This window comes from Oratosquilla oratoria, chromosome 31, assembly GCF_046742065.1.
Source record: "Oratosquilla oratoria isolate Oo_2021 chromosome 31, ASM4674206v1, whole genome shotgun sequence".
NCBI classification, from domain to species: Eukaryota; Metazoa; Arthropoda; class Malacostraca; order Stomatopoda; family Squillidae; genus Oratosquilla; species Oratosquilla oratoria.
Window position 1 is genome coordinate 11,681,644 of NC_134807.1, and position 26,156 is coordinate 11,707,799.

General features: G+C 48.2%; 1 protein-coding gene across 2 annotated transcripts in view; it reads right to left on the reverse strand.

Moving 5' to 3' along the window:
* stx (ubiquitin-like domain-containing protein stuxnet) overlaps window positions 1-26,156 on the reverse strand; it is a 475,332-nt gene that overhangs the window by 61,480 nt on the left and 387,696 nt on the right. The window contains exon 3 of one of the 2 annotated variants that reach the window (XM_076213307.1): window positions 4,589-4,630. The exons of the other annotated variant lie outside the window; for it this stretch is intronic. Within the exon in view, the coding sequence (XP_076069422.1) occupies window positions 4,589-4,630 (42 nt within the window). The remainder of the gene's footprint in view (window positions 1-4,588; window positions 4,631-26,156) is intronic. 2 annotated transcript variants of the gene reach the window in all.

Consider the following 26,156-nt stretch of genomic DNA (forward strand, 5'->3'; position numbering starts at 1 on the left):
CTTTAAGGTCCCGGCTATTTTGCACGGTTCGAGTTTGACGGCGAGATGACGTCATGTCGCCCCCTTTTCCCCGGCCAAGCCTACACGTCTGGTGTACAAGTATTCGGTAAGACGAGCTTAGTGAGCGCCCGGGGGGTGGTAGAGCCGGCGCGGGGCAGACTCCTGGGCAAGTTCGGCAGAAACCCTCGAGAAAGCGTCTCTCTACCGGGGTTTGGCTCCCTGCATATCATCTTTAGGTGCGACGGCGGTGAACGAGTGTGGCAGGGAGGTGGTGGGTGGTGGGGAGGGGGAGGGGGAGGAAGAGGAGGAGGAGGAGGCGGCTAGGGGAGGGAACTAGGGAAGGTTTTGAGATAACTGGGCATTCCAGTGTGGATGTGTTGAAGGTTGTTAGTGCTGAACGACAGGGGAGACATTTGAATACAGGACGGGGAGAGAGAGAGAGAGAGAGAGAGAGAGAGAGAGAGAGAGAGAGAGAGAGAGAGAGAGAGAGAGAGAGAGAGAGAGAGAGAGAGAGAGAGAGAGAGAGAGAGAGGTAAAACAAATAAAAAAGTGGGAAAGTGTAAAGAAAATCTAATTTAACAAATAAAATGGCGTAAGGAATGGAAGGGGTGCAGACAACAGGAGAGCGCACCCCCCCCCCCCGGGTAATAGGGAAGGGGGAGTAAGAGAAGAATGGGGGGGAAGGGGACGACATGCCTGGTTTATGGTCATCCTATTCTCATTAACCTCCCCCCTTCCCCCACCCCAACTCTTGCCACACCCCGGTACCGGGCCGGTATGAATTTCAATTGCCGCTGCGAAAATTAAGTCCCCGTCAAAATATCAAGTCGCTGCGAATATTAACTCCTCGCTAAGCTTAGGCTGGATTTTGTTCCCTGAGTGGAGTAGTGCCACCTGACTCGGAGTCGTCTCGCTGCCACGCTGACAATAACAATAACAAATCTAACACTATTTACGCCACACACACACATACACACACACATAGACGGAGTATGCGTGTGTGTGTGTTTGTGTGTGTATGTGTGTACAATTACTCAATAGGTGTAGTAACGGTGGTACAAATTACTCCCACGGGCTTAGTAACGGCGTAGTGAAAGTAACAGCAAAATAGTTTTTGCATTGGTGGTAGTAGGGCTTTGTGTTCAGTAGTTAGGTAGTCTTGCCACAAAAGGGTAGTTTGGTAATTAGAATTAGGCCAACTTATGTGAGGGTGGGGGGGAGGGAGGGGAGGGGGGTGACTTGAGGCCATCACAGCTTGACCAAGTATGTGTGTTACCGCTTCAGGAACAATACGATTGTAGAACCATGGAGCTATGGGGTCTAACTGTGGCGTTACTAATCCTATGACACTAAGAGGACCTGACAATGAGATGATCTGACACTTAAATGACGTAACACTGAGAGGACCTGGCACTGAGATGACCTGATACTGAGATGACCCGACACTGAGAGGATCTGATACTGAGATGACCTAACATTGAGATGAACTGACAGCGAGATGACCTGACACTATGAGGATCTAACAATAAAATGACCTAACACTGAGATGAGCTAAAACTGAGATGACCTAAGACTGAGATGACCTGACACTGCGATGACCTAAGACTGAGATGACCTGAGACCGAGATGACCTGACACAGAGATGACCTAACACCGAGATGACCTGACACTGTAAGGACCAGCCCAAACATCATCATCGTCGTGGGCCCAACCTACAACAGAGGCGGCGGGCAGGAGACGGTCGATGTCGGACAGTCAGTGCCTGGGAGTGCCTGAGGGAGGGAGGGGAGGGAGGGAGGGGAGGGAGGGAGGGAGGGAGGGAGGGAGGGAGGGAGGGAGGGAGGGGAGGGAGGGAGGCAGTGGGGAACCCTCCTAGCAAGTACGTCGCGCTCGACCTGACACTGCAATTACTGCCATTGATCCCAACGGCGCGTCAGATTTCAGGTCTTCTTTCAGACGCTGCCTTCCTAACTCCTTCCTTCCCTCCTTACTCCTTACCTTCCTTACTTCGCTGCTTCTTTCACTCCTTACTGTCTTCAACCTTCCTTCCCTCCTTACTCCTTACCTTCCTTACTTCGCTGCTTCTTTTACTCCTTACTGTCTTCTTCAACCTTCCCTCCTCCTTTTTCTTCCTTCCGTCCTTCGTTCCTTTCTTACTTCCTTCGCTTCCTCGTTCGCTCCTTCCTTCTTTTCCGCATTCTTTCCTCTCTTCCTTCCCTCCCTAACTCCTTTCTTTCTTCCCTACTTCTTACTTTCCCTCCCTCCTTCCTTCCTTCTTTCCCTTCCTTCCTTACTTCTCTACTCTGCTTCTCTCCTTAAATCCTTCCCTTAACCTCTACAATTACAAATCCTCGGTGCGATAATATGCACACGGACAGAAGCGCTGGTTGAGAAGGAACGAAGGAAGGACAAGAAGGACCTCCTTAGGTCCTCAAACAGAAACCTCCCAAAGTCCTTATGCCCGCAGGGGCTTCCTATGGTTCTATAATCCTTCCTTGTTCCGTGGTAGCCTTACTAAGGGCCTTACTGAGTCTACGAAGGAACTTTGTCAACATGGGCCTTCTTTGGCCCAATGTTGGGGTTTTCCAGATGTTTCATATGTCTAAAGGTTCGGGAGAGCAGGACGAGGAAGAAGAGGAGGGAGGAGGAGGAGAAAGGAGGCAAAGGAGAAGGAAGAGGTATAGGAAGAGGAGGAAAAAGAGGAAAAGAAGGAAGAGGAATAGGAAGAGGGAAAGAGGAGAAGGGAGATGAATAGGAAGAGGAGGAAGAATAGGAGTAGGAAGTAGGAAAAGAAGACGATAAGGAAGACGATGAGGAGGAAGAGGAGGAAGAAGAGGAAGAGGAGGAGGAAGAAGAGGAGGAGGAGGAAGAGGAGGAGGAAGAGGAGGAGGAGGAAGAGGAGGAAGAAGAGGAGGAGGAGGAGGAGGAAGTCCTGATTCCAATGTCCATGCAGATGTCCTTTCAGAATGTGCTGCATTCTTCTCAACCCCCCCAACCCAACCCCATACCCGCCACAAGACCTCTTTACTCCCCCCACCCCCTCCCCCCCATCTCGTCTTGATCTCGTACCCAAGTAGGGGAATCAATCCCTCCGGTTACCATGGAAACAGCCTCCTTCCCTTCCCTTCTTATTCTTCCTTTCCTAAACAACACAGATACCTTACAGTTGTACAAACTAATGTGAGGAGGAGGAAGAGGAGGAAGAAAAGGAGGATGGGGGAAGGGGACGAGAAGGAAGATGTGGAAGAGGACGACGGGGAGGAAAGAAGAAGAAAAAAAAAAGATAAATCAGAAGAAGACGAAGAGGAGAATAACGAAAGAAATTGTGAAAAAATGACACATTTGCTAAAGAAAACTAAAACTAAGGGAACAACGGAAGAGGGGAAGGGGGAGGAGGGGAAACGGGGAATGGAAATAGTGTGGATTGTTATGGGAAAGAAAATGGGGGTGGAGTCGAAGGAAAGACATGGTCCGTGATTGGTGAAGATATGAAATGACGCAGCCAAGTCAAGGTTGGTGACGTCATGTAAGAGGGTCACGTGATTAGGGAAGTGACGTTGTTAGGATAAATAGCGTCGCCAAGTCAGGGATGACAAGGTAAATATAATAATAAATATATAAAAAGCTAAATATACGAATGCAAAGTTGTCCTCCTTGACTGAAAATATCCTAAAAGTCGACATGACGTCACGGAGACTTACGACTTCGCGACTGTCTCACCGACATGACGTCACTCTTAAGCTCCGCCTCCTTGCATGTAAATAAACCATCTTTGGCTTTAGACATCTTTAGTTCCTACTTCATGCCCTCACATCATTATGTGTAATGGTACTTTTTGGGGGAAGTCCAGAGTGTTATGAAGGTTTAGATAGCACTTCTCTTCCTCCTGTTCCTCCTCTTCTTACTCTTCCTCCTCCTCTTCCCCTTCCTCTTTTTTTTCCTTCTCTCTTTCCTCTTCCCCTTCCTCCTATTCTTCCTCATCATCATCTTCTTCCCCTTCCTCTTCCTATTCCTCCTCCTCTTCCCCTTCATCCTCTTCTTTTTCCTCCTCTCCTTCCTCCTATTCTTCCTCTTCCCCTTCATCCTCTTTTTTCCTCTTCCCCTTCCTCCTATTCTTCCTTATCTTCCTCTTCCTCTTCCCCTTCCTCCTCCTCTTCTTCCTTCTCCCACGCAAGATCCTATCTATTCCACAACAACATAATCCGTCCATAATGGTTAGCACTTTTACAACCCAAATGATACTTCTCCTTTCAACTGCCTTCCTAACAAGGGCGATGCAAGTAAGGTCATCATATTAAGACAGCAGGGTAAGACTCGTAGTAATGGGTTTAAACTGGACAATTTTAGGTTTAAGAAGTAAATAGCCAAGAACTGGTTTACTAATTGGGCGGTCAACGAATGGAATAGACTTAGTAACGAGGTAGTTAGTGAGCACCGAAACAACTGGTTTTAAGAGAATATGTAACTTTATGGATGGAGATGATGGATGGTAAGGGACATGGAACTACCTAGTGTAGGCCTTATGGTCACCTGCAGTCTCTTCCATTTTTATGTTATCCACCCCACCTCAATCCACTTACGTACTTACCCATGATGTCCAATTCGCCACAAACAGTCCAGGTCCACTTACCTGCAAATTAAAAAAATGATTAATTAGACAGATATTCGCTCAATTCAATGGAGATCCACACACAAACAAGTCGTGTTTGGGATGAGACGGATTAAAGGTTGAGGAGGTGACCCCCACCCCCTCCTAACCCTCATTAGGAGGTAGGGTGTCGAGAAAAAAAGAAGGGGAAGAAGGAGCGAGAGGGGAAGAAGAGGGGATGGGGAGAAGTGGGGGGGAGGTGACGGGAAGGGAGAAAAGACGTAGGAGGGGAGAAAGAGACAGGAGGGTGAAGAAGAGGAACACGGGGAGGAAGAGACAGGAGGAGGGGAGGAAGAGACAGGAGGGGAAGAAGAGGCAGAAAGATGGGAAGAAAAGAGAGAAGGAGGGGAGGATGAGACAGAAGGAGGGGAAATGATAGGAGGAGAAGAAGAAACAGGAGGGGAGGGAGAGACAGAAGAAGAAAAGACAGGAGGGGAGGGAGAGACAGAAGAAAGATGAAGAGGAGACAAGGAAGAGACGAGCAGATGAAATGGAAGTAGAAAGGAGATGGCAAAAAGGAGTTACAAAATTTATTAAAAAATAAATTCACCAAATAATAACCGTAATAATAATGATAATAATAACAGTAATATTATAGAACTTAAAACAACATTTGGTCCATATATATTTATCTAAAGTAAAATTTAAGTTTCCTGCCAGGCAATATTTGCTACGATAGTTTCCCCAAACGATGATTATCCTTTCTCTCCTTTCCTAGTCAATATCTCTCTCGCTGGCCGAACGGGTTAGAGCGTCGCTACTTGCGGCGGAGGTCGAGGTGACGGCAGTTCGACCTCTGCCGCCAGCGAGTTGGACCAAGGGCATGGTTCATTACATTCCACGCTACAAAGTCCTCTGTAAGGGGCACTGTCCTAGCCTCCTGATAGGCAGAGTTGGCGACGTTAAAACGGGTCACAATCCCAGAGGATTTTATTCGTCATAAGACGGTGCCTCGATTGATGAATAGCCCCTTTCGAATGAATCAAATAGTCATTAGCCAGAAAAAAGGCTTAAAAGTTTGCCGCTGTGTTAACGAGGAAGAACGCAAGGCTACATCCACATACCCGAACCTTATCTTGCATTTGAGAGACTTCGAACTGAAAAAGGGATTAAGTTCCGTTTTCTAAAACGGATAGAAAACGGGGAGGCCATTTTTGGCGCTCATGAAAAAAAGGGGTGGGGGTGAGGTTTACTTGATGTAAACACAACAATTCCCAGCTGATTTCATATCAAGATCCTGTCTACCTCACCGCTATATAAACAACCTCAAGAAGGAAAGAGAGAGAGAGAGAGAGAGAGAGAGAGAGAGAGAGAGAGAGAGAGAGAGAGAGAGGGGGGGGGGTAGATTAAAAAGCAGCCTCTCCCAAGCTGGAAAGCTCAGGAACAGATATTGTAGGGATACATGGATGTCTATTCGACCTCAGGACAATGAAGACGTGAGGAACCTGCTCCTCTACGACACCCCACCCCACCCCACCCCACCATTGCCCAGCAGATCCCGGTACTTATCCATGGAGAATGCTGGTGGGACGCGAACCCTGGGTTTTGCAATGCAATGAATGTTCTCTATCAATGAGCCATGCCATTCAAGTAGGTGCAAAGTTATGACATACTGTCAAGAAGGATTGATTAATATATAAATGAATAAAGTATAGAGAATATTAGGACAGATAATCACCAATGTTGCCACATTTAAGGACAATCAATGGAAGAAAATGCGAAGACGAAAAGGAAAGAGGATAGGAAGAATGAATATAATAACACGCACAGCTGGCGAGACTTCTACACGTTCCACCTGCAGTTGGCAGAAGACGTGGCAACGTCGCAGGCAAATGCGAAACGAACAGATTATACAAGTTAATTACGTGCAACCTTTGCATATGCATACACCGTTCCGCGAACGCATAAGTGGCGACATTGCCAGTATCTCCAGCATCGGACAACACTGGTTCTCGTAGAAATCTTGCCAACTGTACAGATATATTAACCAATCAGTCATTTCGAGTCCACTGCTGAACAAATATCTCTCCTAACGTCCGTCCTCCACGCGTCGCAAGACTGCGATAATCTCTGCCACGTCACTCCTACAAACTTCTCTTTTCGCCTTCCTACTTTCACGCCGGCTAAAAATGACTGCGCGGGACAAGAAAGAGAAAGAGAGAAAGAAGGGGAGAGAGAAAGAGGGAGAGAAAGAGGCTGAGAGAGACAGAGGGAGACTACCGGCCTTGCAACGTGACCGGCTCCGGCCAGGGAAGACGCAACATACGAACGACCCCAATGGAGTGGAGTGTCCACGTTCTCCGGTCGCCGAACGCCGGCAACCCGGCGTTCGGCCTTCCTTCCTCGCTCCAGTGCAAATAGAACGTAACTGTTGCCTTGCCAACTCCCATTCTCGGTTGGGACAGGCACCCGCCTCTGGCATCCTCTTCCAATGGCACTATCCAGAACTGGCACCCGCCTCTGGCATCCTCTTCTATCGGCACTATCCCGAACTGGACCCGCCTCTATTATTCTCTTTCTGACATTGAACCCTATCTGGCATGTGCCCCTGGCATTCTACTTCATTAGCATAATCCATGTCTGGCATACACCTCCTCTTGCACTATCCAGGGTAGGCATCACCTCTGGCACTCTCCTCTAGTGGCATTATCCAGGACTGGCACCCGAGTCCAACACTCTCCTACTGGCATCCTCCTGTAGCATTGAACCCTATTGGCACCCCTCCCTAGTACAGTCCCCTTGAATCACCCGCTCCCCTATTCCCCCTTCGTCCGTTAATGACACCTCCCTAATTATGCCCTTTAAGGGACTCTTCCCTAAATACTCCCTAGGCCTCATCAGCGTCTTATTACTTGTAGCTTTATTCTTGCTGTCTCCAGGTGATTTTATTCAAACGAGAGGTTACACACCCACACTTGAGACATTCTTTAGGACTCCCAACACAGCTAAGGAGTCTGTGGACTCTCAGAGCCCTCTCCCCATTGCGAAAATATACTCCCATATTTCGTAGCTGACACACTCTCCTGACACACAGAAAAGATCGTCTTGCGCCGGGCGTCCCATACCATCAGACAGTGCCAACACAAACCCAACATCCTTACTGCCTCGCCCTCACTCGCCCTCTCCCCGACCCATGTGGCCGACGCCACCAGCAGCGCCCCCTCTCCCCTCCCCTCCTCGCCCCCACTGCCCCTCTGCCCCTCCTCTTTCCCAAGTACAGGAATTGACTGCGAACATGACAACTGAGCTAGCCCGTGGGTCCGAATCTTTTCCAGCAAAGTATAGTGCCCCACACACCCTTCTAGTGCAACTAGTGCGTGGGTCTAGGAACCTAACTAGTGATATACAAACACAACTCCACCCTCCCCACTTCCTACCTCTCCTCCTCTCCCTCACCCTCCTACGAGCCCAGCCCCGGACATGGACAACAGACCGCTGTGCTAACCAACCGACACAGACACACAGAAAGACCCAACCCTTAGCTTCGCTTCCTCTCCCTATGACGTCACAGGTTTCCTCTCTCCAGCCCTCTCCCTGCCACTCCACCTCTCGTTACCTCTCCCTCTCCTCTCTCTCTCCTATTCTTACTTTTCCTTACTATTTACTTATTTTTCTCCTCCTCCCTCCTATTTCTCCCCTCGTCCACTCCTTCATCCTTACCTCTCCCTCCCTCTCTCCCTCCAACGTGTCGCATGTCCCATCCCCCTTCCCTCCCTCCCTCCCTCCCTCAACCATATCCTACCAGGTTGAAAGCAACAACATTTCCGGTGTATTCACTTCAGGCCTACGGCACATGGGGGGGGGAGGGGAGGACTGGAGAGGACGGGGGAGAGAGGGAGGGGAGAGGGGAGGGTTGGGAGAGGAGCAGAAGAGGTGCAAGGGAACGAGAGGCACGGTGGGGGGGGGGCAGATGGGAAAGAATGGGAAAATTGGGGAGGAAAAAACGGGGAGAGAAACATTTACCCACACAGAGAGAGAGAGAGAGAGAGAGTGACAGACAAAAATCATGCAAGGATTGGATTGAGAATGGAAGGAGATGGAGGGAGATGAGGGAGAAGAGAGAGGGAGAGAGGGAGAGAGAGGGGATAGGGAGAGAGGGAGAGAGGGAGGGAGAGAGGGAGGGGGAGAGAGAGAGAGAGAGAGAGAGAGAGAGAGAGAGAGGAAAGTGACAGACAAAAATCATGCAAGGATTGTATTGAGAATGGAAGAAGATGGAGGGAGATGAGGGAGAAGAAAGAAGAGGAGGGAGATGTGGGAGGAGAAAGAGGAGGCCGGAGAGCCTTGTGGAGGGAGTATGGAGGGAGTCTGGAGGGCGCGGGATTATAGTAGGACCTGAAGGGAGTATGGGGAGTGAATATTGGGGAGTGACTGTCACGAAGGATATGGGGGGGGGGGATGATGACGCTATGGGTGAGGCCCATCGGGGGGAGGGGATGATGACGCTATGGGTGAGGCCCATCGGGGGGGGGGGGGGCAATGAAGAGAGTATGGGGGCATATGGGGAGCTAAGATGGGGGGAATTTGTTAAATATGGGTGAACGTGTACTGAAGAGATCTGCAGAAGAAAAAGAGGTAGACATATTAAGTGTGTGTGAAGGAGTGGTGGAGAGAGAGAGAATTCGTGTGTGATTCACCATGGTCATGGATCACGTGCTGGACTCGTGATCGACAACTATTTCCCTCCGGAAGAGAGTTCAGAGCTCATATGTGTGATCTTACACGCACACACACCCCTAACTCCCCCGCCCACGAGAGTTAGAGTAACACCCCACAGCGCAGCGACACTGAAATTATTTCAGCCTTGGCCGGGATTCGAACCCGGACCGCCGTAGTGGCACCCGGGAACTCTACCAACTGAGTGTGTGTGTGTGTGTGTGTGTGTGTGTGTGTGTGTGTGTGTGTGTGCGCGCGCGCGTGTGTTGAATCGAAGAGATTGTATATTATTAAGAACTAAGTTTCGAGGATGATACGGTCGGGGCAGAAAAGCTGACGAGAATGCAGCACGTCTCAGCGTACCCTGAAGTACCAAAGAAAGACCTCTGAGTACAAAAGTACCGCCTCAAGTGGGACTTGGGAATACAAGAGACCTGAAAGTTCTACAATTCAAGACCTGTAGTGATAGATGGGGAAGATTTAGGAGTGGTGCGGGTTTGTAAAATATTGGGTGTTGTGAAACATACGGGGTTGTATATTAAAAGCGCAGTACAACGAAGAGTACCATACACTACGAAAGGTTGTAAAATACTTCACCAGCGCTTCTTACGAGCGACGGGACGATAGCAACACTTCTAACGATTCCGATACGAGTCCCGATACTGTTCTAAGCTTCCGATTATCAAAATTTCCGATACCGATAAAAGATTATTACCAAATGTACTTTGTTAATAAAGTATTAATTTCCCCAAACCAAATGCTAGGCCCGAAAATTACCACGATTTATAATCGCTACAGGTATCGGAATGGAACTCGAATCGGAATCGGAAGTTTAGAGCAGTATCGGGACTCGTATCGGAATCGTATAAAATTCTTGGTATCGTCCCATTACTACAGAAACAAGCAAACAGCTTGGTACCCACTAATTACCAAGTCATTACCGGTCTGTGGTCCCTCGTTTGAAGATGATGCGGACCCTAAAAGACTCACAGGATAACCTGGGACTCCGGTATGTACTCGTGGCCAGTTATCGGTGTGATGTGGTGTGATGTATTGTGTGATGTGGTGTGTGTGATGTGGTGTGTGTGTGTGTGTGATGTGTGTGTGATATGATGTGTGTGTGTGTGATGTGGTGTGTGTGTGTGATGTGGTGTGTGTGTGTGTGTGTGTGTGTGTGTGTGTGTGTGTGTGTGTGTGTGTGTGTGTGTGTGTGTGTGTGTGTGTGATGTGGTGTATTGCGGGAGTGTGATGTGTAGTGTATGAGTATAGTGTGCTGTGCCTGCAGGGAGTTCTGCTACACTGTAGTGTTTTATGCGCCAATGTGTGCTGAGGAATTTTTGCGCAAGACTGTACGGGCGTGGTTGTATGGAGAGAGAGAGAGAGAGAGAGAGAGAGAGAGAGAGAGAGAGAGAGAGAGAGAGAGAGAGGGGGGGGGTGGGGGTGAGGGAGAGAGATTTTGTTGGAGAAGCAAAAGGAGGTAGGGAAACGGTTCTCCAACACTTCTATCTCCAACACCACCCCTATCTCCAACACAACCTCTATCTCCAACACAACCCCTATCTCCAACACAACCCCTATCTCCAACACAACCCCTATCTCCAACACAACCTCTATCTCCAACACTACTATTTCCAACATCACCTCCATCTCCAACACCACCTCTATCCATTTCTCCATCTCCACCATTACCTGCATGAACACCACCATCTCCACCAACAGCCTCACAACCCCTTCCCCAACACTTAACATCTCCCTCATCACCATCAACACATCACTCTCCTCTCCCAAGTCTCAAGGGGGATGCAGACAAGGTCATCATATTAAGACAACAGGGCAGGACTCGCAATAATGGATTTAAATTGGAGAAATTTAGGTTTAAGAAGGAAATAGTCAAGAACTGGTTTAGCAATAGAATGGTCAACGAATGGAATAGACTTGGTAACCATGTAGTGAGCGCTGAAACTATCAGTTGTTTTAAGGTTATACATCTTTATGGATGGGGATGGTAGGTGGTAATGGACATGGAACTACCTAGTGTAGGGTCTTATGGTCTCTTGCAGTCTCCTTCAATCTTACGTCTCTCTCCCCAACTCTCCCCCTACACACAATTGGAATCCAATACAGGGGGTCATTTGGTCCGTAAGAAGCCGGGGGGCCAAATGTCCTCCTTTTCGCCACCGAGACGAAAGTAATCACCAAGAGACATCAGGAACAAGAAAACAAATAAATAATTTAATAAATAAATAATTTAATAAATAATAATAAAATAAATAGAAAAAAAAAATGGAATCAAGCTAACCCTCCCAAATCCCGAGTTATTTCCATCAGCCCCAATCCCTAGCCCCCCAAATCAAACACTCCCACCCTAATCCGTTACCACCCCAACTCCCCCCTTTTTTCCCCCTAAGACACCCTTACCCCCCTAAGTCACCCTCCACTACTCACCCCACACCCTTACTATCACTCTTACACTTGCTATTGGCAATCTTTAGTCAACCCGTACTAACCTCATCATTACGAAACTTATCGTTCACAAACTCCTCTGGTTTCGTTCACCCTTTCGACACGAACGCAGCGCATGGATGGACGAAACTTATTGACAATCTGCTTCCGCTGCCTCCCCCGTCTTCTTCTTCGAGGCATTTTCTTGTCGAGCGTGGAGGGGAAGGAGGTAAGGCGGTAAGGAGGGAAGGGGGGAAGGAGGGAAGGCGCCAAGACAAAGCACAAAACCGTGAGGGGGGAAAGAAACGAAATGGTAGTACGTAATTAACGACGGATATGAACAAAGGAGAAGATTAACTTGCGTGCTCGCGCGCATGCAACGCGTGTAAATGCACCTAAAGGTGGCGGCACACTTAGCTTTTCTCGCTAGCATGCTACTTGCTTTTGCTACTTCGTTGGAGTAGGAACGACTTTGGTTACAATATTCTAGACTTCCGTAAGATCATTTCAACAATGTTTCGTCTAACTTTCGTATTCTAGGTTTAACTTCTTAGTTCGTCATTCAGCTTCTCAGACGCAAGAGTAATTTGACTTTTGGAAATTTGAAGGAAAAAAAAAAAAAATCGTAATGGAGGTCGTTTCTACCCAAACTAAGTAGCATGCTAGCGAGAAATGCCCAGTATGCCGCTACCTCAACTTAACAAACGAGGTTGCTGTTGTTATGAGTTATAGTTTACCAGAGCTTCTATCCATGTGTGTGTGTGTGTGTGTGTGTGTGTGAGAGAGAGAGAGAAGAGAGAGAGAGAGAAATCGCGTGTTTAATACTCGGATAGAGAAGACGTTTGTGACTAAGGATTCAACAGGTTCTCGATTAACCACAAAGACTGAGACAGGGTCGGGGGAAAGGCGTTGTGTACACGGGTGTCGCCAACATGTTAGAGACAAGCTGGACGAAATGACGCAATGTATTCGTCTTAACTCCACATCCCCACCCTTATGTTTCGTCTGGAATATGCAATCAACATGTCTCTGACATACAACAAGGCGACATGTTTGTGACATGTTGGCGACTTGCATGCAACATGTTGCGGACATGTGTGTGGACACGCCCTTCGGTGCCGCGAACATGCGCCGGGCAAGCCAGGGACAAAGCGTCACTCTGCATCTGCGTCTCCCTTTTGAGCTAATGCCACGCGAATAAGCCAATTAGTGAGGGTAATTAGTGGGGGTTAATTGGCTATATACGTCAAGTAGCAACTTAATCAAGTGTCGTTCCGAGTAGCAAGTGTGAAAGCCAAACATCTGTAGAGAGAAACGTGGTGATCATAATGAGCAGGTGTTGTCCACACCTGTGACGTGCACAGGTGTGAACCTCCTCCCCCCAACTGTTCCGTACCTTCGTACTGGCACTCGCTTCACATTGGGCAAATTGTCGTCAACTGTTGTCCATTTGAATAAACAGAAGAAGACTTCGTTTACGGTGTGCTAGATTTCTTTAAGAACACTTCAACAATGGGTCTAAAATACCCTAGTTTGTCATTTAGGTCCTTCAATATATAGTACGAATGTAATTTGATATCTGGAGATTTAAAAAAAAATGTAACCGAAGTAGTTTCAACTCAAACGAACTCTGAATATTTGACGATAATCTGCCCAGTGTGAAGCGGCCTTAAATGTGGTGCTTTGCTTTACACGGTAAGTGAGGTTAAGTAAAACTAACTGCGTAATTTGAGACTAGAGTAATTCCTAAATTGGTAAACGCACTTTGGAACATGACACACGCATACACACACACACACACACACACACACACACACACACACACACACACACACACACACACACGCAAGGAAATACTTTTCCACATCGATGCAGCAACTTGCAGAACACGTTACAAGAAATAATCCAGGACAATAAACTAATTGATAATAGATAACTCGAGATAGAGACGAAACCCTACGATTATATCCCAAACTCAGTACACTACAATTAAGTAAATACAACTAGGCAATTAGGTAAATACACTACAAGGCTGTCAGGAAAAATGTATAAATAAAAAATAAACAAACATTAATAAAACGAGTAAACTATAATAATAAAATAAAATTTATTTTGGTCTCAGTCGGAGAGATGCCACACTAGAAACCTAAGACGACATGACGTCACGAGTCGGTACCAGTATGGAGGTTGATGACACTAGGGAGAGGCTGGCACAATTCTTAAGGGGAAAGAAATGTTCTCGAGTGTCACACAGTGCCAGAGTGCCAGGCAGGGGGCCTCGACCAAAAGGGGCTCTCAAGGGCCAGGAAAAAAGGGTCACCATAAAGCCGAGTGTGGCCGTGACGGTTAAGGCCGTTATATTCAAAAAGAGTTGACCGTTACATTCAAAAGATTTGGCCGTTGCTGTCAAGAGGCGTTACGGGTCTGAAGCTCCGTTACGCCGGTCAGTTACTTTTGTTGCTTTGGTATCACAGGTCGAGAACAAGACGATAAAAACAACAACGAGGCCCGTCAAAGACTAAAACCATGCCGGTTTCTGGAAAGATGACGTTGCAAGGTTCGGTTTCGAATTTGCTCCTAACAACATCCTAGGCGCCGCGCCTACTCGTCCTCGAAGCCTTCCTGGCACCAGAGGACGAGGTCACGACCTCCTGGCGCCAGAGGACGAGGTCACGACCTCCTGGCGCCAGAGGACGAGGTCACGACCTCCTGGCGCCTGAGGACGAAGTCAAAGCCCCTAAAGACTAAAGACTTCTGAGAAGTTAAACTTACCTCGACGAAACCGTTCGCTGGTGTTAACAGCTTTAGCATTTCATCTTTCTGTTGCCAGTCGATTTTATTCAGCAGAGGGAAATCCCCTATTCCCCATTCGAAAGTGTTAAATACATCTTAATCTCGATTAACCTCTTCTCAGTCTAAGAGGTTAACCCATTCATCCTCTTGACCTCGTTTAAGGATCCGGCTGACGCCAGGCGATTTTAATCAGTCGTGGGTCAGCGCGCAGGTGAAGATGTACGAGGATCGGCTATCGCAACAACGTGAGGTTTAAAGACTAAGCAAGATAGCGACTGCGCATCCCGGTCCCTTTGGTATGGAAGACATGTGGCCGGCCTGAAGTCGGGGAAGACGGAGGAAGGAGAGGGGGGAAGGTGGGAAATGAAAATATGGAAGGGGGAAGGGAAGGGGGAAGAGGATGTGGGAAGAAGGGGGAGAAGTAGGGAGGGGATAGGTGAAGGGGAGGAGGAAGAGAAAGGGGAAGGTGGAAAGGGGAAAAGTGGAAAGGGGAAAGGGAAAGGAGGAAAAGGAGGGAGAATCGAGGGTAGGAGGGAAGAGGGGAAGGAGAGGAAGGGGGAAGGAGAGGAAGGGGGAAGGAGGGGAAGGAGAGGAAGGGGGAAGGAGAGGAAGGGGGAAGGAGGGGAAGGGGGAAGGAGGGGAAGGGGGAAAAGGGAAAGGAGGGGAAGGGGGAAGGAGGGAAAGGGGGAAGGAGGGAAAGGGGAAGGGGGGAAGAGAGGGAGAAGCGAAGGAGGAAGAAGGGGAAGGGGAAAGAGGGGAAGGAGAAGGCAAGAGACCGAAAGAATAAAGAACAAAGGAAGCAAGGAAGGAAGGAAGGAATAAGTGAAGGACTGAATAAACAAAAGGCAACTCAGAAGGAGAAAGGGAGAGAGATAGGAGAGAGAGAGAGAGAAGAAAGAGGGAGAGCTGGACATGTGAGGAGGAGGAGAAGGAGGAGGAGAAGGAGGAGGAGGGGAGACGCCAACAAACAAAAAGAGAAAATGGGAAGAAGAACTGAAAGGGGATGAAAGCGAACAATGATAATAAAAGGAGGAGGAGGAGAAGAAGAAATAGGGATAGATGGAACGACGTAAGCGAAAAAGGGGTTGAAGACGAAGAAGAAACGACACACAAAGAAAAGCGAGGCAGAAGAAGATGGAAGAAGGTAAAGACGGAGAACGAAGAAAACGGGATGGGGGGAGGGGGGGAGGAAGACTCGAAACAGAAAATGGACAGAAAGTTGATACATAACGTTTGCTTTCGATTTCCCCCCCTCTCCCCCACCTCTTTCGCCCCTTTCCCCCACCTCTTTCGCCCCTCTCCCCCCATCCCCCCACCTTTCCACTGGCCTCCTCAGATGCCAAGTTTTCAGAAAAACCTTCAAGCCTTCTTGCAGTTTCTCCATTCCTGGCATCTACTGCAGACTTCTTGTCCTCTTCTTCTTCTTCCTCTCCTTCTTCTTCCTCTCCCTCCTCTTCTTCCTCCCCTCCTCCTTCCTCCTACCAACCCCATCCTCCCATGTCACCTCCCTTTCCTCCTCCTCTCGTCCTCTCCCTCCTCCTCCTCTTCTTCCTCCCCTCCTCTTCTTCCCCCCTCCTCCTACCAACCCCATCCTTCCATATCACCTCCCTTTTCTCCTCCTCTCGTCCTCTTCCTCCTCTCCTTCCTTCTTCCCACCATCCCTAACCTCCCATGTCCCTTCCCTTTCCTCCTGTCATCTTCCTCCTCCTCCTCCTCCTCCTCCTCTTCTCCCTCCCTCCCACCAGCCCCAACCTATGTCCCATCCCCCTCCTCTTCTCCTTTCCTCCACCCTCCACTCCTCTTTCCTTCCAGAAGCTTCAACAGATTCCTTGTCGCCCAACTCCTCCTTCATCCACTCTTCCCCAAACTCCATCCCTCCTCCTCCCTCTTCCACTCCTCCATTCTCCGCTTCAGCCAATCCCTAATCCCACTTTCTTCCCATTGTGGAACCTCCTCCACACTCCCATCCACCTCTTCCTCCTCCAAATCGTCGTTTCCTCTTTCCCCCGTTGGTCGCTTGAAGATTTTATTCATTTCCGTGACTCCCCGTTCGCCTTATGAACTCTTTATTACTACAAAGAGACTTTACCTACAAAGAGCCAAGAGTTGTATTGCTCTTAGAGATCTAGACCCTCCCCCACATCCCACACCAGCTCTTAGGTGCATATCAGGATCCTAATAGAGATCCAGAAACTACTTAAAGACTTTCTAGATCTCTAGAGAAGACTTCTGGGGTTCACACCGGGCTTACACGGACGTCACTAGCTTCGACCGTTGAGAGTTCGTTGGAGTAAAAACGACTTCGGTTACAAGAATTCAAATTTTCAAATTTCCAAATATCAAAATAATCTTTCCATCAGCAAAGCTAAAAGATGAACTAAGAGATCGTATATCTACACAAATGTTACAAATACTGTTGAAATGGTCTTAGAGAAGCCTAGGTTTACGTAAGCGAATTTATATTCTAGTTATTCAAATAAAGGTTGGAGGTAGAATGACGAAGGAAAAAATAGCCCAGTCTGATAGCCCCATACTGTTAAAATGGTCTTGGAGAACTCTAGGTTTCTGTAAGCGAATTCATATTCCAGTTATTCAAATGGAAGTTGGAGGTAGGATGTCGGAGGAAAAACAGCCCATTGTGACAACCCCTTAAGCCTGTTTTAGTACTCTAGCCACACTTGCACCTTCCGCGCGAGATTCTCCATAAGGATTGAAGCGCTGGTAAACCCCTCTCCACCCAAAGATCTCTCTAGTGGTGCTGGTGATAGTGGTTGGTGGTAGCGATGGTGGTTGGTGATAGTGATAATGGTGACTGGATGGTGATACTGGTGGTGGTGACAGTGGTGATAATGGTTGGTGATAGTGGTGGTGGTGGTGATAGTGGTGATAGTGATGGTGGTAGGTGGTGATAGTGGTTGTTGATAGGTGATAGTGATGGTGATGATAATGGTTGTTGATAGTGGTGATAGTTGGTGATAGTGATGATAATGGTTGGTGGTGAAAGAACGTGCAAATAATCACCGGAGTTGTTGGATCAAGCTGAAGAAACAGCATCAGATGTACACGAAGAGCGAAAGGAAGAAAAAAAAAGAGGAAGAAAAAAAAAAGAGGAAGAAGGGGGAACAAAAAGATAACACACAAAGAGAGAAGGAATAAAGAGATAAAGAGGAGCAGGAGGAGGGATGAAGAGGAGGAGGGAGGAGGGAGGGAAAAAGAGGAGAACAAGGAGGGGGAGAAGGAGGGGGAGGAGGGAGGAGGACGAGGAGGGAGGGGAGGAGGGAGGGAGGAGGAGGAGGGGTGTAAACAAGCCCGAAGAGTGGAGAAAAGAAGGATATTGGAGCAGATAAGGGTGGGGGGGGGGGAATGGGAGGGATAAAGGAGGATTGGGGGGGATAAAGTAGGTGGGGAGAGGGCGACCGATTGATTTATGGAATTTCCACAAGCAGACGCTCGTTCCCCCCAACCCCCAGTCCCCACCCGTGGGAACCCAGAAAATGGCCCACAACTATCCCCCCCCTTCCCCCAGGGTCCGTGGATTACCCCCCGGCAAAAAAAAAAAAAACTCCCCCAGGGCCACTGTGGTACCACGGAGACACGCACGGGGGGATTTTTCTTCCCCCCAGGGTCCGCGAAAACGCTCCAGGTCATCACATCCTCCCCAGGGGTCATTGCATACGCCCCCCAGGGGATCTATATACAGATTTTTTATCTCGTGCCTTGCTCCAGTGTTAAAGCGATGTCTACGAGGAAAGGGGGGGGAGGGAGGGAGAGAGAGAAACACACAAGACAGAGAGACGCACAAACACAAGACAGAGACACACACAAACACAAGACAGACAAACATAAGACAAAGACACACACATAAGACAAAGACACACACATATGACAAAGACACACACAAACATAAGACAAAGACACACACACACACAAACATAAGATAAAGACAAAAACATACGAGAAAGACACACAAACATATGACAAAGACACACACAAACATATGACAGACACACACAAACATAAGACAAAGACACACACAAACATATGACAAAGACACACACAAACATAAGACAAAGACACACACAAACACACAAAAAGCGCCACACAAACACAGATACCCACAGAAAGACACACACACACAAAAAGCGCCACACAAACAGAGAAACAAACACGCACAAGCACACACACATATAGAAATAGATAGAAGGAAAGAGAACCAGAAGACTTAAAAGCAAGGAGAAAAAAATTGAAAACATAAGGAAAGCGCAGAAGATAAGAAAAGGCGAAGATAGGGACAAGAATGGAAACAGGAAAGAGAGAAAGAGAGAGAAAGAGAGAAGAAAGCCAACCAAACGAAGAACGAAGGTAAAAGAAAGGAAAGCCGAGAATTAAGAGCAGAGGGAGAAGGAAAGACGGAGGATAAAGTAAAATCGAAGATAGAAAAGAAAAACAAAATTGAAGTTAAAAAAAAGAAAAAAGAGAGGGAGAGGGAGAGGGAGAGGAGAGAGGGGAAAAAGAATGGGGATGAAAGTGAGGGAAAGGGGAAAAAAGAGGGTGAAAAAGAAGGGGAAGGGCAAAGAGAAAAATGGCAAGAAAAGATGGGAATTATAAGAGGGGAGAAAGAAAAAATAAGAGAGATAAAGAATGGACGGAGAAAAAACGCGAAGAAGGCAAAGGAAAATGTGTGAGAGAAAGGAAAAAGTGACAGGGAGGAGGAGGAGGAGGAGGGGGAAGAGGAGGAGGGGGAAGAGGAGGAGGAGGGGGAAGGGGAGAGAACTGGAGGAGGAGGAAGTACGAGGAGGAGAAAGGAGGAAGGAGGAGGAGGTGGAAGGAGAAATTAGGAGGAAGGAGAAATAAGGTGGAAGGAGAGATGAGGAGGAAGGAGAGATAAGGTTGAAGAAGGAAGGAGGGAGGTGGAGGAAAGAAGGAGGGAGGGAGGGAGGAAGGAAGGAGGGAGGGAGGGAGGAGGAGGAAGGAGGGAGGGAGGAAGGAGGGAGGAAGTTAGGAGGGAGGGAGGAGGAGGAAGAGACTAGAAGAGATAAGGAGGAGGAATGAGAGATAAGGAGGAGGAGGAGGAAGAAGGGAGTAAGACAGAATAGGAGAGATAAGGAGTAGGAAGAAGGGAGGGAAGGAGGACTAGGAGGAAGGAGGAAGGAAGAGGAAGGAGGGGGAAGGAAGAGGAAGGAGGAAGGAAGAGGAAGGAAGAGGAAGGAGGAAGGAAGAGGAAGGAGAGGGAAGAGGAAGGAGGAAGGAGAGGGAAGAGGAAGGAGGAAGGAAGAGGAAGGAAGGAGGAAGGAAGAGGAAGGAGGGGGAAGGCAGAGGAAGGAGGAAGGAAGAGGAAGGAGGAAGGAGGAAGGAAGAGGAAGGAGGAAGGAAGAGGAAAGCCCGAACTTGCGTTCTGGTCACTGTGATAATGATAATGGTCACCACCACCACTACCACCTTCCTCTACCTCTACCACCACCATCTTCTCGAAGCTTCCTCAATACCTCCTCACTCGTACACCTACCTCCTAGAGGCTGACGTTCTCGACGGCCTCTAAAGAGCCTCTCGTGAACCAATTACCTCCTATGCTCGTTACCTCTGTCCTTCCCTAAAACCTAGATTACCTCCTAACACCTGAACACCTCGTTACCTTCTGCTTCCTACCAGCTGTCAACCTCCATTTCTTCTTCTTCTTCCCCCTTCTCCTCCTCCTACTTCTCTTCCTAATCCTCTTCCTCTCCTACTTCTCTCCCTAATCCTCCTTCTACTACCTTCCTCCTCCTCCTCCTACTTCTTTTCCTAATGCTCTTCCTCTCCTACTTCTCTCCCTAATCCTCCTTCTACTACTCTTCTTCCTCCTCCTCCTCCTCCTCATACTACTTCTCTTCCTAATCCTCTTCCTCTCCTACTTCTCTCCCTAATCCTCCGCTTCCTCCTCCTACTCTCTTACTACTCCTTTTCCTCTTCCTCCTCCTCCTACTCCTCTTCCTCCTCCTCCTTCAACTCCTCTTCTTCCTCCTCCTCTTCCTATTACTCTTCCTCCTCCTGCCCCCACCTGGCAACCAACATAATCTTGCTCCTCTTACCTCCTACTAACTGCTCATTACTCATCTCTCCCCCCCTTCCCTCCTTCACTGGAGGCACAAATCTCCCTCCACTCGCCACCTCTGCCTCCTAGATGCCTCTCACCTTCCTCCCTCTCCTCCTATCCTCCTTTTACACATCTACTCTTCCTCCTTAAAAACCCTTCTTAAATCTCTCTCCTTGATCACATCTACAAAAGTGTCCCCAAAAGGATAGAATCGCTGGTTAAATGACAAAAAAAATATTCCTCCACATCTCTTCCTACCTCCCGTCCACCCTCCATCCACCTCCACACCTATCCTCCTTTAACACATCTACCCTTCCTCCTTAAAAACCCTCCTTGATCACTACGACAATATCCCCAAAAGGATAGAGCCGCTGGTTATACGGCAAAAAAAATATTCCTCCACATATCTTCCACCCTCCATCCACCTCCACACCTCCACTCCCTCCACTAAGGGGACTCAAATCCTTCCCCCTTCCCCTCTCCTCTTTTTCCTCGCCTCCCCTTTTCCATATGCACAAACTTTTGATTTGTTTTCCTTGGCCGGGGGGGAGGGGGGAGTGGGGGGAAGTGCCCCCCCTTCTGCATTTCCTACTAATTACTTTGCCTCTCCTCCTTTATATTTCGTTTTGTCTCCCACGTTCCCTGTCCTTCCTCCCCTTCCGTCCCTCTCCAATACGGCACTGGACGAACTAAGCTTTTATCTAATATATCTATATAGGGCATCCCCCCTCTCCCCTCCTCCCCCTCCCCCCCTGTCCTCCCTTTCATCTGAAGGTACAGTCCTTAAAAAGTAGACGTACCGTGTGTACGTACGTACGTACGTGCGTGTTTGTGTGTACCCACGGGCACGCACACACACGTGCACACACACACACACACACACACACACAAACTAAGGTATGCGTAAGGTCATAGCATTACCCATACATTGGGCCATATACGAACTCTCATCCGGAAGGGTATTAACTGTAAATCACGTGACCAGCACGTGACCCAAGCCCACTGCGAATCAATTATGAACGATTTAATTGGTTACAGGAATTATTCAGGCTGTCGCTAAGAGAAAGGAAAATTCTATACAAATAAAATTAAATAGATAAATAAAAAATAAAAAAACGTGTCGAAACAAGTCTGACCGATGATGATATAGACGGGACCCCTCGAGCACGGCTAGACTCCCGGACATTACGTAAGTATACAAAAATTGTTATGTAGAGATACATGTCTGGAAATCTGGACGTAAATACGAATACGTGTGCGTGTGTGTGTGTGTGTGTTTATGTGTGTGATTCACCATCATGGTCTTGGATCACGTGTTGGATTCGTGATCGACAGCTATTTCCCTCCCGGAAGAGAGCTCAGAGATCATGTATGACCGATCTATGGGTAATGTTGTGACCTTGTACGCGCACGCGCACACACACACACATACACACAACTCCCCGCTCACGAGAGTTGGAGTAACGACCCGCAACGCATCGATACTGAAGTGATTTCAGCCCTGGGCGGGATTCGAACTCGGACCACCGTAATGGCGGCCGGGAACTCTACCACTGCGCCACGAGTGTGTGTGTGTGTGTGTGTGTGTGTGTGTGTGTGTGTGTGTGTGTGTGTGTGTGCGCGCGCGTGCGCACAACATTGCTCACAGAACGTGACACTCTTTGGCTCTGGCTTGGCTTCTTCGATTGAGCTCTCTCTCTCTCTCTCTCTCTCTCTCTCTCTCTCTTACACGACCGTCTGACCGGCCAGCCGACCGGTTTGGTGGTTGGTCAGTTGGTTTGTCGGTTCATCATCCCCAGTGACACAGAGATCGCTAGAGAGTAGAGAGAGAGAGAGAGAAGAGAGAGAGAGAGTGGTCTCTCTCTCCTTGGGGTCGCCCACCACCACCACCACCACTACCTATACCATCATCATCATCACAAACACCATCACTACCACCATCAACACTACCATTTGCACCACCAGTACCAGTACCTCCACTATCACCACCACTGACACCATTTGCACCACCGGGACTTACACCATCACCACCAATACCACTACTTGCACCACTAGATCATCATTTGCACCACCACTACTTACACCACTAGATCATCACTTGCACCACTACTTACACCACTAGCTCATCATTTGCACCATCACCACTACTTACACCGACACCGTCTCGCCTGGATGATATCCGTGTATCGACCAGGGGGACATTTAGCCCCCAAGAGGAGAAGAGAGGAGAGGAGAGGAAAGAAGAGAAGAGAGCTTCCTCCTCCTCCTCTTCTTCCTCCTTAGTGAAGTGAAGTGTTCAGCTCGCCGGCCTGTCTGAGCCTTCTATTTGTGGTCTGTGGCCTGCTGCAGGACGGCAATACTGTGTTTACAATTATCATTAATCACTATTATTTTATTATTGTTATTATCGTTGTAATTGTATTTGATTTCATCAGTAGTCATTGCTACCGACATAATCATCCTTATGATAATAGTCGTCACCATTACTATTATTAATATCCGTTACTACTATTACTTAATAGTAATCTGAAGCGTGCTGGTCTCTCATCCTCATCCTCGTCTCGGGTTCGAATCCCGCACTCACTTCTCTCATGTTTCCAGCAGCGAGTGGTTGCTGTTCCCTATCCACAAAGAACAGTCCCCCCCAAAGCGCATGTACATAGGGCAAAGGTGACGACTCGGCCGCAGCTACTCAGCGTCTCCTGGCGTAGGTCCCTCACCCCCACCACCACTTTTTATATTATTATTATTATTATTATTATTATAATTATTAATTAATTATATATTATTCTCATTAGGGTCTCCATTCCTACAACAGTTGGGATCGGACGGCAGCTATCTTGGAGTCGCCATTTCTTCTACAGTTGGGAAACGAGCGATAAGGCCGCCACCACCACGTGGGCACGTCCCGGGGGCCTTGGGTAATGTATCTGGAAGTGTCTTTCAACAAGGGGTCCGCGACCTTTAAAAGGCCCCGTAGTAACTATGCCACCCTCCACTTTACCCCCCCCCCGGGGTCGTACTTACACGATGCCTCAAACGAACCCACCATATTAATGTAATCTCTCTATTTCTCAATTTTGCTCCATTATTCGTAATAACAATAATGTGTGATGGTATATCCCTTGTCCATATTTCATCCTTATTACAGAAGATACAAAATTGAAATATATAAATAGATGGAAGGAGAAAAATATTATTTAGGAGTTCCTCAGAGGGGGGAAAATAGGACTGAGGAAAAGACCTCGACCGGAATAGAGTGAGAGAGATAGAGAGAGAGAGAGAGAGAGGGGGGGAAGGACGGATGGAGAGGGAAGGAGAGGGAGAAGGAAGGAGAGGGAGAGCGAAGGGGAAGGAGAGGGAGAGCGAAGGGGAAGGAGAGGGAGAGGGAGAGGGAAGGGGAAGGAGAGGGAAGGGGAAGGAGAGGGAGGGAGAGGGAGAGGGAAGGGGAAGGAGAGGGAGAGGGAAGGAGAGGGAAGAGGAGGGAGAGGGGAGGGAGAAGGACAGGGAAGGGAGAGGGAAGGGGAAGGAGAGGGAGAGGGAAGGGGAAGGAGAGGGAAGGGGAGGTAGAGGGAAGGGGAGGTAGAGGGAAGGAGAGAGAGAAAGAGGGAGAGAGAGAGAGAGGGGGGTAAACATAAGGTGTGAAAGGAAAGTATAGGAACAAAGAATAGACAAAAGAAAAGGAGGAGAGAAGAGAATGGGTGTATGAAAAGGAAGGGAGAGGTAAAATAAAAAATGGGGAGAAGGAAGGGGGAGAAGGACGAAGAGGAAGTAAGAAACGAATGAAGGAGGATATGAAGCAGGGGAGAGAGGGAAGGAGAGAGAAAGAGAGGAAGAAGAAAAAGGGGGATAAAGAAATGGTTTAAAAGAGAGAGAGATGAAAATAAGAGAAAGAGAAAAAGAGATAGAGGGGGAAGGACGGAAGTGGAAATGAAAGAAGGAGAACACGCGAGAGAGAAATAAAGGAGAGATAAGGGGAATTGGAGGAGGAGGAGGAGGAAGAGGAGGAGGAAGGAGGAGGAGGAGGGAAGAGAAAGAAGTTAACAATGAAGACCATTGCAAGGAGAAAAAGGAGAAGAGGAGAGACGAGAGAGAAGATCGAGAGAAAGGAGTGAGACGAGAGTTTGAGAGAAAAAAAAAAAGAGTGGGAGTGACGGCCAAGACGTGGGAGTAGGAGAAAAAGAGCGGAGAGAAAAAGAGAGGAGAGAGAAAGCGATGAGAGGAGGAGAGGGTGGTGGGAGAGAGGGGAAAGGGAGATAGGAAGGGAATAAGGATAATGGAAGTGTGATAGGAGAGAAGACGAGAGGGAGAGAGGAGAGAGAGGACGGGGAAGGAAGGAAGAGAGAGAGAGGATGATGAGAGAGAGAGAAGAAGAGAGATGTGGAGAGAGAAGAGAAAGGAGATGAGAGAAAGAGAGAAAGATGAAAGTAGAGATACGAGGAGAAAGAGGGGAGATAAAGAGGAGAGTTGAAAGATGAAGAGATGGGAAAGAGAGGATGGGGGAAAGATGGAGAGGCGGATAAAGAGGGAGGGGGTTGAAAGAGAGTAGAGTAGAAAGATGGAGAGAGGAAGAAAGAGAGAAGGGTAGAGAGATTGAGATTGAGAGGGAATGGAGGGGAGGGAAGCTTCCCCCGATTGCTCCTCCTCCTCCTTCTCCTCTTCTTCCTCCCCTTTCGATGTTCAATCCATTTTTTCTCTCTAGCCTCTTTCTTCTTCTATTTCTCCTTCCCCTCTTTCCATTTCCCCCTTCGTCCAGACTTCCGGTCGTCAATATTCTTTTTTCCTTATTCCTTGTTCCATTCCTTGCCCTCTTTCTAAGTCCTTTTGCAATTTCCTCATCTCCTATTTTTATCTCCTTCCCCCCCTCTTTCAATTCGTCTTTCTCTGTCTTGCCTTTCTTGTATTCCCTTATACGCTCGTCTTCGTCCTCCGTCTTTCCCCTCTTTCTCCCCTCTTCTCCCCTCGTTCTTCCCCTCGCCTCCTTGCGCCTGCGTCGTCGTTGCCATCGTCATCATCTTTATCATCGTCGTCTTCGTCGTCAACCTCGCCCTGGCACTGTTATGGCACTCACATCACATCGTCGTTGTCTTCGTCGTTGTCATCGTCGCCAACCTCATTCTAGCATTGTTATGGGACTCGCACAACATAGACCCCATAATGCCAATCACCCCTCCTCCCCCCCGGCTTCCTTCCATACCTGACGGCCCTTTCCCATTCATTCAAACTGCTCCCTGGCTATTCTGTACACTTGAAGTGCCAAGTAGCACCGAAGGGGTCAAGTGCGTTTGGCGCCAAACCACGACAATTCCATTCACTTCTGTGCCAAGTGGCACTTTCAATCATACCCTCTCTGGCGCCAGAAGATTTTATTCATTGATGGCACTCCTTGGCGCCAAACCACGACAATTCTATTCACTTCTGTGCCAAGTGGCACTTTGATTCATACCCTGTCTGGCGCCAGAAGATTTTATTTATCGATGGCACTCCTTGGCACCGAAGGAACCAAGTGTGTTTGCCACCAAACCACGACAATTCTATACACTTCTG